This window comes from Drosophila montana, unplaced genomic scaffold (genome assembly GCF_035044405.1).
Source record: "Drosophila montana isolate Dmon_TW-CO22-7 unplaced genomic scaffold, ASM3504440v1 contig_3217_1, whole genome shotgun sequence".
In the NCBI taxonomy this organism is placed as follows: domain Eukaryota; kingdom Metazoa; phylum Arthropoda; class Insecta; order Diptera; family Drosophilidae; genus Drosophila; species Drosophila montana.
This window is the reverse complement of record NW_026998097.1, coordinates 2,080,691-2,094,340: the sequence shown is the minus strand read 5'-3', so window position 1 is coordinate 2,094,340 and position 13,650 is coordinate 2,080,691. Positions and strand designations below refer to the sequence as shown.

The following is a 13,650-nucleotide window of genomic DNA, read 5'->3' as shown; positions in this document are numbered from 1 at the left end:
ATGCGAGTTAAATACGCGACAGCCAATTGGAGTCACATTATCTCGTAATAACAGGAAGATCGATCATTTAACATTTTTAGATGTTCATTAAAATATATATATTTGTTATTTATTAATATTTCTGTTCTCAATATTTACTGATCACCTCCCATTCACTTCTAATCTCTCTTTTGCACGATCTTTACATTATCATTACATGTTATTGAACCACAGACGTTTAACATAAATGCTAAAATGACACTGTTAATGTGAGGATGTTAATATGAGGCTGTTAATGTTAATGTTATTGTGAGTTAAATACACGACAGCTAATTAAAGACACATTTTCTCGTAATAACAGGAAGTTCCTTTAAAGTCTTTAGATGTTCATTTAAATGTATATATTTGTTATGTATTATAATTGATGTTCTTTATATTTATTGCACGATGTTTACATGTTTATAATATGTAGTTTATCAGTATTTTTGATGGTACTCACCCACATCCTTTTGCTTTACATCGCAGGCAGCGACACCTTGGGCATCGAACACCATCCGCACTCGTTGCTGCAGCAGAAGGATCAGCTGCGCGCCCGCCTGGGCCTCTTGCTGAACGACAACAACAACGGCAACGGCAACAGCAACACGAACACCAATACAACCACCAGCAGCAGCAGCAGCAGCAGCAGTGGTGGCGGTGGCGGCGGCGGTGGCGACCACAATGGCAACTCGACGATGCAGTCGACCAGCATCTCGAGCAGCACCGGCGTCAGCACCACGGCGAACAGCAGCAGCGGCAGCTCCTCGCAGCACATCAGTCCCGAGTCGCAGTTGGCCAGCGTGGGGCTGAGCGGCAGCCAGCTGTCGGTGGCCACCTCGCACAAGGACGACGCGCTGAGCCTGTGCGGCAAATTCAAGATGGGCTGCGCCCTGCAGGAACATCCCTACGAGCCGTTGCCCCTGGCACTGCCCGGCAAGGCGCGCAAGGGCGCCGCCCGGCGTTCCACGCGTGCCCAACAGCTGCCCGCGGGCACGGCAGCTGGAGCAGGAGCAGCTGGAACGGGAGGAGGCGCCGTCAATAAGCGAGCGGCGGCAGCAGCGGCCCTAGCGGCGGTGCAGCTGGCGCTGAAGCCGCTGTTCTTTGAGGTGCCGCTCCAGGAGCCCGATCCGCCGTATGTGGGCCGGCAGTGGCTGGTGCAGCAGCTGGCCAACATACTGCTGGGCACGGAGACGCGCGTGGTGCTCATCAATGGGCAGCCGGGCACGGGCAAGACCGCCTTCTGTCTGCAGCTGGTGGAGTACTCGTGCTTTGGACGGCGCCAGATGCAGGCGCAGCAGCAGGAGGATGCGGATGCCATCTACAGCCAGCTGAGCGCCCAGAACGAGCGCATGCGCGGCCTGGCCTCCCACATGGTCGGCTATCACTTCTGCCAGTCGGACGCGAATCTCACCTGCCAGGTGCCGGACTTTGTGCACTCGCTGGCCGCCCAGCTCTGCCAGGCGCCGCAGCTGACCGCGTACCGTGACTATCTGCTCTCGGAGCCGCATCTCCAGGACATACTCAGCGTGCGTGAGTGCATTGCGGATGCGGAGCGTGTGATGCGCCTGGCCATACTGGAGCCGCTCGCTCAGCTGCATCGCGCCGGCAAGATACCCGCCAAGGTGGCCGTCATACTGGTGGATGCGCTGTGCGAGGCGGAATACCATCGGCCGGATCATGGCCATACCATAGCCAGCTTCCTGGCCCAATTGTCGCCGCATTTTCCCGCCTGGCTCAAGTTGGTCGCCACGGTGCGCACCCAAATGCTGGAGCTGGTCAAGGCGCCCAGCTACACGCAGCTCACCCTCGACAGCTGGGCCAGCAGCCAGGCCCTGCAGCAGGATATGCTGGACTACATCAATGCACGCATCGCCCATTGTCCGGAGATTCAGCACAATATTGGCGGCCAGTTGGCCCAGTCGCAGGCCAAGTTCGTGTCGCATCTGCAGTCGCTCAGTCGCGGCTCCATGCTGTATGCCAAGCTCATACTGGATCTGATCTCGCGCGGCCAGCTGGTGATCAAATCCTCCAGCTACAAGGTGCTGCCCGTCTCGCTGGCCCAGATCTTTCTGCTGCACTTTAATTTGCGCTTTCCCACGGCACGCAGCTTTGAACAGACGGCGCCCATACTCAACGTTTGCCTGGCCGCGCTCTATCCGCTCACGCTGGACGAGATCTACTATAGCATGGAGGCACTGCATCATGGCCAGGAGCCGCTCAGCTGGCCGCAGTTCATGCAGCGCTTCAAGCTGCTCGACGGCTTCCTCATCAAGCGGCTGGACAACACGTACATGTTCTTTCACAGCTCGCTGCGCGAGTGGCTCATGCGCCGGGATGAGGGCGAGTCCAGCAAGTTTCTGTGCGACGCCCGGCTGGGCCATGCGGGCATCGCCTTCCGGCTCTCCCGCCTGCAGGCGCCGCTGCAGCCGCAGCTGACGCTCGAGCTGGGCCATCACATGCTCAAGGCGCATCTCTATAGCACCAGCCAGGCGGCGCTCTCGCCGCGTGATCTGCAATCCTATTGGCTGGCCGGCGCCGCCGACAACATCTCCGCCGCTTTGGGCGCACTGCGCAACGTCTACAGTCCCAACGTGAAGGTGTCCCGGCTGGTGCTGCTCGCCGGCGCCTCGCCGGATCATCGCACCGACTACATGGGCGATGCCCCCATTTTGTGCATTGCCGCCCACGAGGGCATCCTGCCCATGGTGAGCCTACTGCTGGAGTTTGGCGCGGATGTCGGTCTGACCAACAGCCAGGGCTGCACGCCGCTCATCCTGGCCGCAATGCGCGGCCACTGTGATGTGGTGCGCCGCCTGGTTGCCGCCGGCAGCAGCCTGGGACAGCTGGACACGACGCAACGCTGCGCTCTGGTGCATGCCGCACGCATGGGCCATCTCAGTGTGGTGCAGTATCTGCTGGCCTGCGACTGGTCGCCTCGCCCCCGCTCCCAGGATGTGGGCCGCTCGCTGGCGCTGCAGCAGGCGCTCATTGGGGCGGCGGCCCAGGCGCATGTCAAAATACTCGAGGATCTGCTGGATCTCAACGAGCACGAACTGGACGATCTCGGCGTCAATGTGAACGGCCTGGAGCCGAGCAGCGGGGAGCTGGCGCTGACGGCAGCCGCACGACACGGCTGCATGGATGCGGTCAACATTCTGATGTCGCGTGGAGCCCAAATCGATGCACGGAATCGTCAGGGCTACACGGCCCTCTGGCTGGCCGTCAAGGAGGGCCATTGGAGCGTGGTCGAGCAGCTGCTGCAGCGCGGCGCATTGCTGGACGAGCCGCTGGGTCAGGCGCGCAAAACGCCGCTGATGATCGCCGCCGAGGAGGGACATCTGGAGCTGCTGGAGCTGCTGCTAGCACGTGGCGCCACATTGGAGGCCGAGGATCATGAGGGTTTCACTGCGCTCAGCTGGGCGTGTCTGCGCGGCCATTTGGCAGCGGCCAGGTGCCTCATTGAGCACGGCTGCAATCGGCAGCACGAGGATCACAAGGGACGCACCGCCTTGGATCTGGCCGCGTATCAGGGTGCGGCCAGTCTGGTGCTCTATTTGCTGGAGCAGGGCGCCAATCTGGAGCACATCGATGTGCATGGCATGCGGCCGCTGGATCGTTCCATTGCCTGCCGCAACATACAGGCGGTGCAGGTGTTTCTGCGCAAGGGCGCCAAACTGGGACCCACCACCTGGAGCATGGCCATGGGCAAGCCGGAGATTCTGGTGGTGCTGCTCAACAAATTGCTCGAGGATGGCAATGTGCTGTACCGCAAAAATCGCTTCCAGGACGCCGCCCATCGCTATCAGTATGCGCTGCGCAAGATCTCCGGCCTGGAGCAGCTGCTCGAGCGGAATGCCGTATTTGCCCAGCTGCGCACAAATCTGCTGCTGAATCTGTCGCGCTGCAAGCGAAAACTGAATGTAACTTATGCCGCACGGAATTGTTTGATCTCTGTCTCTAATCTTTGATTGCTTTACAGGAACTTGACGCCTCCATAGATTTGGCCACGCAAGCCATACTGCAGAAGCCGCACAGCTACGAGGGCTACTATGCCCGGGCCAAGGCGCGCATGGAGCTGGGCGCACTAAACGAGGCGCTTGTCGATGCCAACGAGGCCATGCAACAGGCGGCCCAGAGTGGAGTCCTTTGTGAGGTTGTGGAAGTCCTGAAGCGTATCCAAGCCGAGCTCCTCACACGAATCACCAGCGAAGATCAATGTGCTGGCAAGCTGGCCAGCGCCGGAGTCGGCGTTGGAGTCGGAAACGGAATCGGAATCGGAACCGGAGCCGGCGCTAGTGCCGTCTACGAATCTCAGCAGGAGATGACCGATTTGTAAATGTCCTTTGTTGAAACGAATCACAATCTTAACTTTCTAATTTTAGGACTAGCTCTTAACTGTGTTTCTATTTATTGCCTTTGGAAATTTGATTAATTTAAAAAATTAATTTGTATTCTTTCTTTTTCTTTACGCATGTAAAAAATAGTTGTAATAAATATACATTAAGTCTACATTTGGTTAATAAAATAAATACGAATTTATAAGATGAGACCTCCGCAATCTCCTCCGCGTTCGGGCTCCTCCAATTCGACGCCTCTTTCCCAGTCGCGTTATGTAGTTTGCAGTCTGTTTGTTTATGACGTCCCCGACTTTGGGCACTCACTCCTAGGTCTTTTTCCAAATCGGAAGTTCGCTTATACCAGGGGGCACCAGACAGATAGCGGAGCGTTTTTGCTTGAAACACCCTGATTTTCGTAAGGCGCGATTTTGCAGCAATACCGTAAACTTGAATACCATATCGCCAGGCAGGAGCTAGGCAGGTTTTGTATATGTTTACTTTGTTTTTTAAAGATAGCGTATTTTACTGTTGAGCAGCCATCTAAATTTGCCTAATCTGCTTTTCAGGGCTCCTGTGATACTTGATAAACGCCTGTCTAAGTGCACCCCTACGTATTTGTAGCTGTTGTAGTGCGTCAGGAAGACTCCGGACTCCCTGCGGAGCGTTCCTTCCTAAAGCAGGTACTGGTACTTCAGCTGCTCCACCGCTCCGTTTGGGTATGCAATGAAATTTTTGATTTTTGTTCGTCTGCCTTTTTTTTCAAAAATTTTGGATTTCCAAACACAATTAAAAAACGTGGTAAGCAAGTCGATTCCAGAGATCAGTACGAGTTCAAAAAGGTATAACTTTCCAAAATCGGACCATTTTTAGCCGAATTATCGGAAAAAACGAAAAATCTTCAAAATTATAACGGCATTTTTTCGCGTTTTTTAAATCGCTGTATCTCGGCCAAATAAGCCCCGATCTTGGAAAGATTGGTCTCGTTCGACAGCCTTTGTCAGCCAACATCGTAGTTTTTGCAAAAAACATTCCAAACAAATTGGGCCATTTCTTAGAATTCAGATTTTTTGGTGTCAATCGATAGTCGGGATCCGTACGAGAAGAAAGAGGTATCTATCTATCATAAAATACGAATTTACTTAATTTACAAATTTCATTCAAAAAAATGTTGCAACTTCGTGGCGGGCCACAAAAACTTCGTGGGGCGTGGTTTGCGTCCTCACTACGGCAAAATAACTTAAAATAGAGAGCACTCAAACCATTTCGGAAAATTGTCGATTTTTATTTACTTCTTTCTGAATTTGAAGCAAGACAAAACTGGTTTGTTTTGAAGTGGTTTGGGTCCTCTCTACAGCAAAACGGTTACTCCTAAAGTAGAGAGGACACAAACCACCATCTCAAATTTTATATCCCCACTTTCTGAATTTGTAAAAAATATATTAGATGGAAAATGATTCTTAGGGTCTGTTCGAGACATCTGGGCAAAGGAAGCATTGTTGGTTAGTGAAATTCACATTATATTTTATAAAAAGTTTATACTTAACATGTTTAAACCCTAAGTCCTAACTTAACAACATAGAACTAACTTAACACGATGATAAATTATACGTATTAAACACGTATGCTAGACAACATTGATTTGGGATGGGCGAAATTTCCGCAGAAAAATTTAAATTTCAGTCTCGCTTTCATATGCACTAAAAGCCAATTACATTGTAATTGCGGGCAAGGTAAATAATTTGATAAAATCATATTTGTACACATATAAGTCAAGTATTGTCATCATTTGATCAAACTATTTACCCAAAATCTATCGATTTGATCTTAAAGCTAACTTAACGCAAACATACAGATCTACAACTAGGCTAATAGAAGGACTCAATATGAGTCAGAGAAGGAACGTTTTTGCAGGCTGGCCGTGCAAAATGTGTTCGTTGTCGTTGTCGGTTCAACAAATCCATTCGGATTGCACAAGGCAACAATGGCACTTGGTTGTTCAGGGCTGTTCAGATCCTTGGCTAAAACTTCTCGTCGTCCATGTTTGTGCGGCAATTGTTGAGCGCCGACTGACGCTTCAGCGTGCCCGTCTCGCAATCGTTGTAGGTTTTGGCCAGCACCTTGGGCGTGTTGTTGTGGTGCATGTTGTTCCGGTTCAGCGTGCCGCCACCACCGCCGCCGCCGCCACCGACGGATAAGTTGCTTGTCTTGGCGGGCATGCGGAAGCTAGACTGCCGCTTGGGTCGCTGATCGTAGTACTGCAAAGTGGGCATATTAGTTCGGGGCTGCAATTGGAGGGATTCATGGCCAAGCACTTACATCCTTGGTGGGCAGACTGGAATACTGATTGGGATAGCTGTCGAAGCTGGCCGTCGTCGTGGTCGTCTTGTTGAGCGCCTCCTCGACGTTTTGCAGGCAACGCCGCCGCGTAAAATGAAATGTGGCCAGGCAGCAGGCGGCAGTTAGGAGCATGAAGCAGCCAATGACAATGGGCAGAGTTGCGCTCGAGGCACTTTGCAGCTCTGCGGAGAAAAGGGGGAAATTAACAAAAGCCGTCCAAATGTTTGAGGCTACCTTGGAGCTTACCTTCACACTCGCCCGGCACGCAGGCGGTCTTCTCGAATTCGGCACCGCGGCACTCCGCGGCCGCTGGCTGCTCCACTAGACAGCGGCGATGACGCAGGCGTATGCCATCGCTGGAGCAGGATGACCACTCGCTCCACTCGCTCCAGCCGAGAAAGTCTGCAATTATGGAAATGTGTTAGCTACACTGCGCCGGCTGCACTGGCTAACCTTCTGGCTTACCTTCACATGGCACCATCGCGCACTGCTGCTCCTCGAGCGCACGTCCCGCACAGAGTCTCTCGTGGCCGCCCAGACACTTGCGTGTGCGCCGGCGCACTCCCAGGCCGCAGGTGACCGAGCAGCTGGACCACTCCGACCAGCAGCTCCACTCGTGTTCCAACTGATTGTCAATGCTATTGTCCGGCTGCTCGTCCGCCGGACAAGCCTGCAGATTGCAGGCGCGACTCTGTGTGCTGTGGCCGCGGCGACGCAGCTGTGTGCCCCCGCCGCAGCTGGCGCTGCAGGGCGACCACTCGGAGTCGGGCTCCGCCGAGGTGTCATGTTCGTTGTGCCGCTGACAGCTGCCGTCCTGGTTGCAATTGCGCGTCTCCTCCTTGGCCAGGCTGATTCGCACCGAGTTGGCATCGGCGCTGGTCGCTCGGCAGGCATAGCGATAGCGTTTCTCCACATGCGCGTCCGTGGCATTGCCACCCGCTGCCGTTAGCCAGGGTGTCCAGGCGCTGAGCTTGCGCACCTCGGCGCAGCTTTGCATATTGCAGTCCTCGTAATCCAGGCGGCAGCCGGGGCAGTCCATGCCGCCGTTCAGGGGCTTGGGATCGTCGCATTCGCGCCGGCGCATTCGGAAGCCGCCGCCACATTGGGCGCTGCACTCGCTCCACTCGCCCCAGGGACCCCAGGCGCCGTCAATGGGCGGCGGCTTGGCCACGGGACACGGCGGCAGGTGGCTGCAGTACATCTCGGCATGCTCGGGTCCCAGGCACATGCGTCCGCCGTGTGCGGGTCGCGGATTGCCGCAAGTGCGGCGACGCGTCTTCACGGCAATGCCGCACGTCTGCGAGCAGGGCGACCACGTCGACCACTCTGTCCAGCCGCCGTGCTGGGTGCAATTGGTCACCTGGGTGCTGATGCCCTCGCAGGCAACGCCGCCGTGCTGCGGCTGCGGATTGTTGCAGTTGCGCTGCCGGCACAAGCAGCTGCTGTCCGGCTGCTCGTGCTGCTGGCACTCGGCCCATGGCGACCAGCTGGACCAGCCGCCATCGATGGGCGCATTCAGCACCGGGCAGGTGAACTGTGCTGGCTGGAGCCAGGGCTGCTGCCCCGCCGGATCGAGTGGCGTGCAGCGCTCGACGAGCTCATTCCAGCCGCAGTAGGGATCCATGGCATTGAGGCAACTGGACTGCGAGACATGACGACTGCAGCGCTGGGCAGGTATGCGTGTCAGGGCCAGATCTGTGCCCAGGTAGATCGATTCCGTGACCTTCAGATAGGACATGTGCAAGAAGGTGTTGCTGCCCGTATCGTCCGCCTGCCACATCTCCACCAGGCACGTCTGCGTCTTGCCCTGCTGCTGGCCGTACTTGACCGACAGCTTCTTGATGTGGTTGCCGCTGCTGGAGACATACAGCACATGCAGCTGCTCCGTCCGGGTCTGCACAATGTCCAGCGCAATATGCTTGAACCGCTCCAGCCGGGAATGGTACAGCGGCTGCGCCCCGATCGGCTGTATCGCCTGATCCATGAGCTGGTAGCGCGAACTCTCCAGCAAGTGGCCAAAGGCTGTTGCTCCGCTCGCGCACTGGAACTGACTCCGTTGCGGCGTATTCACCGTTTTCCATACCGCATCCGCGTGCTCCTGATGCCGGAAGGCGCCCTCGAATGCCGCATTAATCGAGCTCAAATTGTAGGCGCAGACGGCGGAACCAAAGATGCTCGAGCTGAGATGAAGAATGTGGCCAATATTAGTTAGATCCTGGAGTAAGAGACTCTTTACGCTTACCCTGACGTGCTGAAGGTGGCGTAGAGCACGTGCTCCGACTCCGCATACGTCATGCCCTGTATCTCGTCGAAATAATAGGGATAATCGCCGGGCAACGAGCAGTTGAGCCGCGCCTTAAGAAACGAGGTCCAATTGTCGCGCAGCACCTGATCCCCGCCAGCATCGTTCTTGCAGACGCGGGCAATGCGCGAGTAGATGGCCTAAGTAAAGAAAAGGGAATATATAACTCGATCGTTTGCCAATTGATCAGATTTCTTACCTTGCCGCAGCTCATGTGCTCCGCGGCGGATTCGCGCAGCAGAAAGTACACAAAGTTGCCGGCCTCAAAGCTGCCCACAAACTGGGCCCCATTTAACCAATTGGTGTTGTATTGCTTGGTGCGCAGGAAACGCTTGCGTTGCACCTAAAAAATAAATGAGAAGCGGTGTTAAAAAAGCCTATAAGATCGAATAGGAGTAGAGCCGAAAAGAGAATAAATGGATGGGTTACGAGGGAGAAGAAGGAAGAGAAGATCATATCGATTTATTGGGTCTCATTCAAGATGAGAGCCAAGAGGACTTTAAAACTAGTTTGATGTTTTGCGATTGGCTCTCAATTATCATTTTATAATTTTTGTTATCATTTTTGATATTTGGTATCATTTTCAGATTGCGATTTATATTAATTTTGACATGCACAATCGATAAGAGTTGACAACCACAATCGACTTAAAATTTATCGATAAAAATACTAATTTTGACAGACACAATCGATTATTGTTATAAATCGATAAAAATATAAAAGCAACAATCGGTTTATAATTTTGGAGGGGGATTTCAGATTTCGGAAATAAGGTTAATCTTCAAAGGCAAAAGTAGACTCGAAGAGTTACGGAAAATTATAGAAAAGGTAAATTGCCGGAAAACAAAGTTAAGGGATTAGAGAGAAGGATTGAGTTAAAAGAGGATGTTGACCAAGAAATTGATAAGTTTTTTAAATATATACATATATATATACATACCCCATTGGACTGGACGGGTGTGCGTATTATGGCCACATCGCTGCCGGAGAAGTCCGCGGATGTGCCCACAAACATGTTGCCATTGGACTGCAGAAGGCTGGTGCTGTTCGCCTGCGGATGAAAGGGGCACTTGACCACGCCATCTTCAAACTGGGTGACGTTCAGATTTTCCATCTGCAGAAGAGTTAAAAAATATACCATATATATATAAGAGAGTTCAGTTCGGTGCAGTTGTTGGGCTGTCAGAGCCGTCGAGATGGCGACGAGACGACGACGACGACGACGACCACTCACCTGGCGCCACGAGCAGCTCGGCTGGAAGGCGTTCGTCCCACACGCGTACAGTTGGTTCTCACCGTAGCTGTGGAGCACGCGCACATAGTTGCGACACCAGCGATCCGACTGGCCTTTCTGCTGGCACAGCAGCACGTTCCCAGACGTCGCCTCCCAGCTGGCCCGCTCCAGCGGCTCCAACTCGAAAGACATGCGGTACAAGGTGTCTCTGCAAAGAGTCGATAAAATGTTGCAAATATAATGTGAGTATATATATCCAAGCGAATGGGGGAATGGTAACAGCTAAATTCGGCCCACAAGCCCGAACCCCTGCCCAGCCCGAGCAGCGGCCTAGATGCTCCCCCTGCCCTGCCCTGCCCTGCCCTGTCATAATTTCCAACTGGTTGCCCGCTTGCCCGGTGCATTGAACTGCAAGGCAAACAGGTAAAGATACCTGCCCGGGAGGCACAGTGGTCGCCACTCGGCTGACATTTGAATAAGCGCGCTTGTAGGCGTCTCATGTGGGCATTAAACAAGATGAACGAATCGGAATTATGGCTTTAGTACCACATTAGGCAACTGTTGGAAGAAGTTCAATTAAGATAAGCAGCCGAGCTAATAAAAGTTTATTACGAATTCGGTCTGATGCAAAGTGAAACATATTAAAAGATATGCAGCATGTAAGAGATAAATAATTAATTCTCTTTAGATAATTTAAAATTAACTCTAATTAAATAATTGATTCTCCTTTAATAATTAATTCTCAATAATTCCCAAGTTGTTTTAACAATTACAATGTGATATGACTTTTTGATTTGCTGCTCTGTAGTATGGAAGGACGACAAACTAAGCATTTTCTATTTTCCCATTACTTGATCGCATGTCAACCACTGTGCAAAGCACTGCAACCACTGTGTTCATACGTATTTGGCATAACAAATACGAAGATCAATAGATCAAGTGCATACGAATGCGGCTAGCGACAGATAAATGGTTACATCTCGAGCTGGAGCCGGACAGCGTTCGCTGGTAGAATTCGCTTGAAGGAATGCCGCCGACCAGACGTCGCCAGAGTCGTCGTCGTCGTCGTCGGCGGCTGCAGCAGCCCACAGTTGGCTTTGGACAACTTTACTAACGAACATTTGATGCTGTTTAGCGGCTTAGAAGAATGGCTGCTGCATTGGCCAATGTGGGACTATGCGGACCGGATCGACTGCCAGCTCGCCCAATATCAATCAGTCAAACGCAGCTGCCGCGCGTGGAGCATTGAGCGTGGCGCGTGGCTCTGACCAGGGCACCTGGCTCAGGTGGTAACCTGAGCTTGGCCGCTGCGTGTTGTGCGACTTCTGCGGTACGTGATGATGAGGTAATATAAACAGACGCAACATTCGCAAAAGCCGACTTCGACAGACGCCCTTCCCCAAAGCGCAGCTGTCAACGACGACTTTGTTTGGAGTGTGCCGCACAAAAGGTGTGTCTCGTCCCGTCCCGTTCCGTTGGCGATAATATCGCGTTGGCAGATGCAAAATGTTTTTAGTTTTGCCATTATTTAAATTAAGGCATTAAATTTTAATAACAGAAAATGGCCAGGTCGAGGAAGTATGGCCATAAATGTGGCTACAAAAACCGAAGTTAACAGCAAACAGCAAAGGGTATTAAATAAATATTAACTGTGGCTATACAAACCTTTACATCCCATTTAATTACACGTAATCTAAGACATTAACAAGTTGAACTTTAGGCGATATAATGCTGGTTAATCTAACGTTATTTATTTAAGGGGGAACCGACTTGCCTATATCTTATATGATGCGAACAGACGCTGCTTGTTATGGGTAACTGTACAGAGCTCCTCCCTCCGCGTTCAGTTTGTTGGGCAAGGTTATGATAAGCGTTAACAGCCAGACTTCGAGTGTGTCAATAAACAAGAACTATCGAAATACGGCAGAGTACAGAGCCAAAGCCTTATAAACTCTTCTTCTTATCAACTCAAGTGGGTTCCCCTACTTACGGCGGAGTGCAGGGCAAAAGTTGGGTTAGGTTCAGCGGAAATCGACATGTGAAAATGACGTGACAAATGTCGCGTAGCAAAAAAAATGGCAAACGTGCACAAAAAACAAAAAAGGGCATACAAATTGCAGCCAGACTTAACGGCTGCAAATATTAATTATTGCTGATTGTGTACAGTTGTTACGGTTGTTTTTTTGTTATTGTTGTTTTAACTGGGCAAGTCGCGCCATAATGTGTGTGTGCGATTACGTTTCGAGTGAAAATTTAGTTGTCAAAACATGGGCGTTAAAATTGAAATATATACAAAAAATATATATTAAAATTATACTAAAACTTGGTATTTTAAGTTAAAAGCGTTTGAAACGAACTAAATCATGCCGGGCTCCAATACAACGCAATGTAGAGTCTAAAATTAGCGCAAACTCTACACTAATATGAATTTGTAGAGTTCAATGTTCCATTTCTTTGGCAGCAGCAGCGATAAGCAACGGCCTTGCAAATTAGCATTGCCTTCAACGGCGCACACCCCCCCCCCCTCCCCCCCCGCACACTTGCCCACCTCGCGCTCGCTTTCAAGTTTTTATCTTTCGCTTCGCTTCGAAGCTGGCAAATTCCACATTTGAGGTGTGAAAAGTCGATACACATGTTTTCTGCTCTTGCCTACCTCTTGTTCGTTTTCTTTTAATTTGTATTTTTGTTATTTATTCTGTTTGTTTTGTTGCTGCATTTTGCTTTTTGCAAATATTTGCTTACTGTTTTGTCAGTTGTTGTTTTTTTTTTTGAGCTTGTATTTGTTTAAGTTCTTTTCGCGCTATCGTTATCTCTAAACGGCGCGTGCGTGCAAATACGAGCAAGTGGGAAAAGTGTTGCGAATCGTTTCATGTGTGTTTTTTGTTGTGTTGAACAACGCACTGCACAGATTTCTCAAGCATACCTGAAACTGAATCATGACCTGGTTTGAGATGCAACAAGATCCAAACTATCTGAAACATCTATTTATTTACAAATTATTTGATGGGATGAACAATTGACCAAAATACAACTTTGTTTTGCCATAGCCTAAACTTGTTGCGAATTATAACGTGAGTTCTCTTGCTATTGGAAAGTAAAGCAATCCTATAATATCTATGTTCAGATGCTGTTCAAAAAGATGTACAGGTAAGCAGACAAAATGTTTGCTTCATATAAAGAATTTCTCAACACAAAGATACATCCTCAATGCGCTAAATATTGCATAACCAAATTGTGAAACTCCTTGGAGCAAGAGATTTGACCCATTTACAGATGCGGCGCGTGGCTGCCTTGTCCGACAAGTGCGTTACGTGCCGCAATCTGTATCTGAAAGCATGTTGCTGTAACTGTATCTGCATCTTTGGCTGTAAATGTATCTGTATCTCTGCGGATATTTCATTTACTTGGATTTACTTTGCGCA

At 51.0% G+C, this 13,650-nt stretch overlaps 2 protein-coding genes across 8 annotated transcripts in view; one reads left to right on the top strand and one right to left on the bottom strand.

Annotated features, from left to right (window-relative positions):
* Positions 1-4,527, top strand: part of rols (rolling pebbles) — a 66,524-nt gene extending 61,997 nt beyond the window's left edge. For all 5 annotated transcript variants that reach the window (XM_064689136.1, XM_064689132.1, XM_064689131.1 and 2 more), the window contains 3 exons: positions 505-3,938; positions 3,998-4,350; positions 4,401-4,527. In XM_064689136.1, the coding sequence (XP_064545206.1) occupies positions 505-3,938; positions 3,998-4,350; positions 4,401-4,413 (3,800 nt within the window). In that variant the 3' untranslated portion in view covers positions 4,414-4,527. The remainder of the gene's footprint in view (positions 1-504; positions 3,939-3,997; positions 4,351-4,400) is intronic.
* Positions 4,528-5,926: 1,399 nt separating this feature from the next.
* The window catches only part of Sema5c (Semaphorin 5c), a 45,182-nt gene continuing 37,458 nt past the window's right edge, over positions 5,927-13,650 (bottom strand). For all 3 annotated transcript variants that reach the window (XM_064689139.1, XM_064689140.1, XM_064689141.1), the window contains 8 exons: positions 10,229-10,436; positions 9,935-10,108; positions 9,194-9,337; positions 8,935-9,134; positions 7,158-8,872; positions 6,939-7,094; positions 6,672-6,874; positions 5,927-6,610 (listed from right to left, as the gene is read on the bottom strand). In XM_064689139.1, coding sequence (XP_064545209.1) covers positions 6,374-6,610; positions 6,672-6,874; positions 6,939-7,094; positions 7,158-8,872; positions 8,935-9,134; positions 9,194-9,337; positions 9,935-10,108; positions 10,229-10,436 — 3,037 coding nt within the window. In that variant the 3' untranslated portion in view covers positions 5,927-6,373. The remainder of the gene's footprint in view (positions 6,611-6,671; positions 6,875-6,938; positions 7,095-7,157; positions 8,873-8,934; positions 9,135-9,193; positions 9,338-9,934; positions 10,109-10,228; positions 10,437-13,650) is intronic.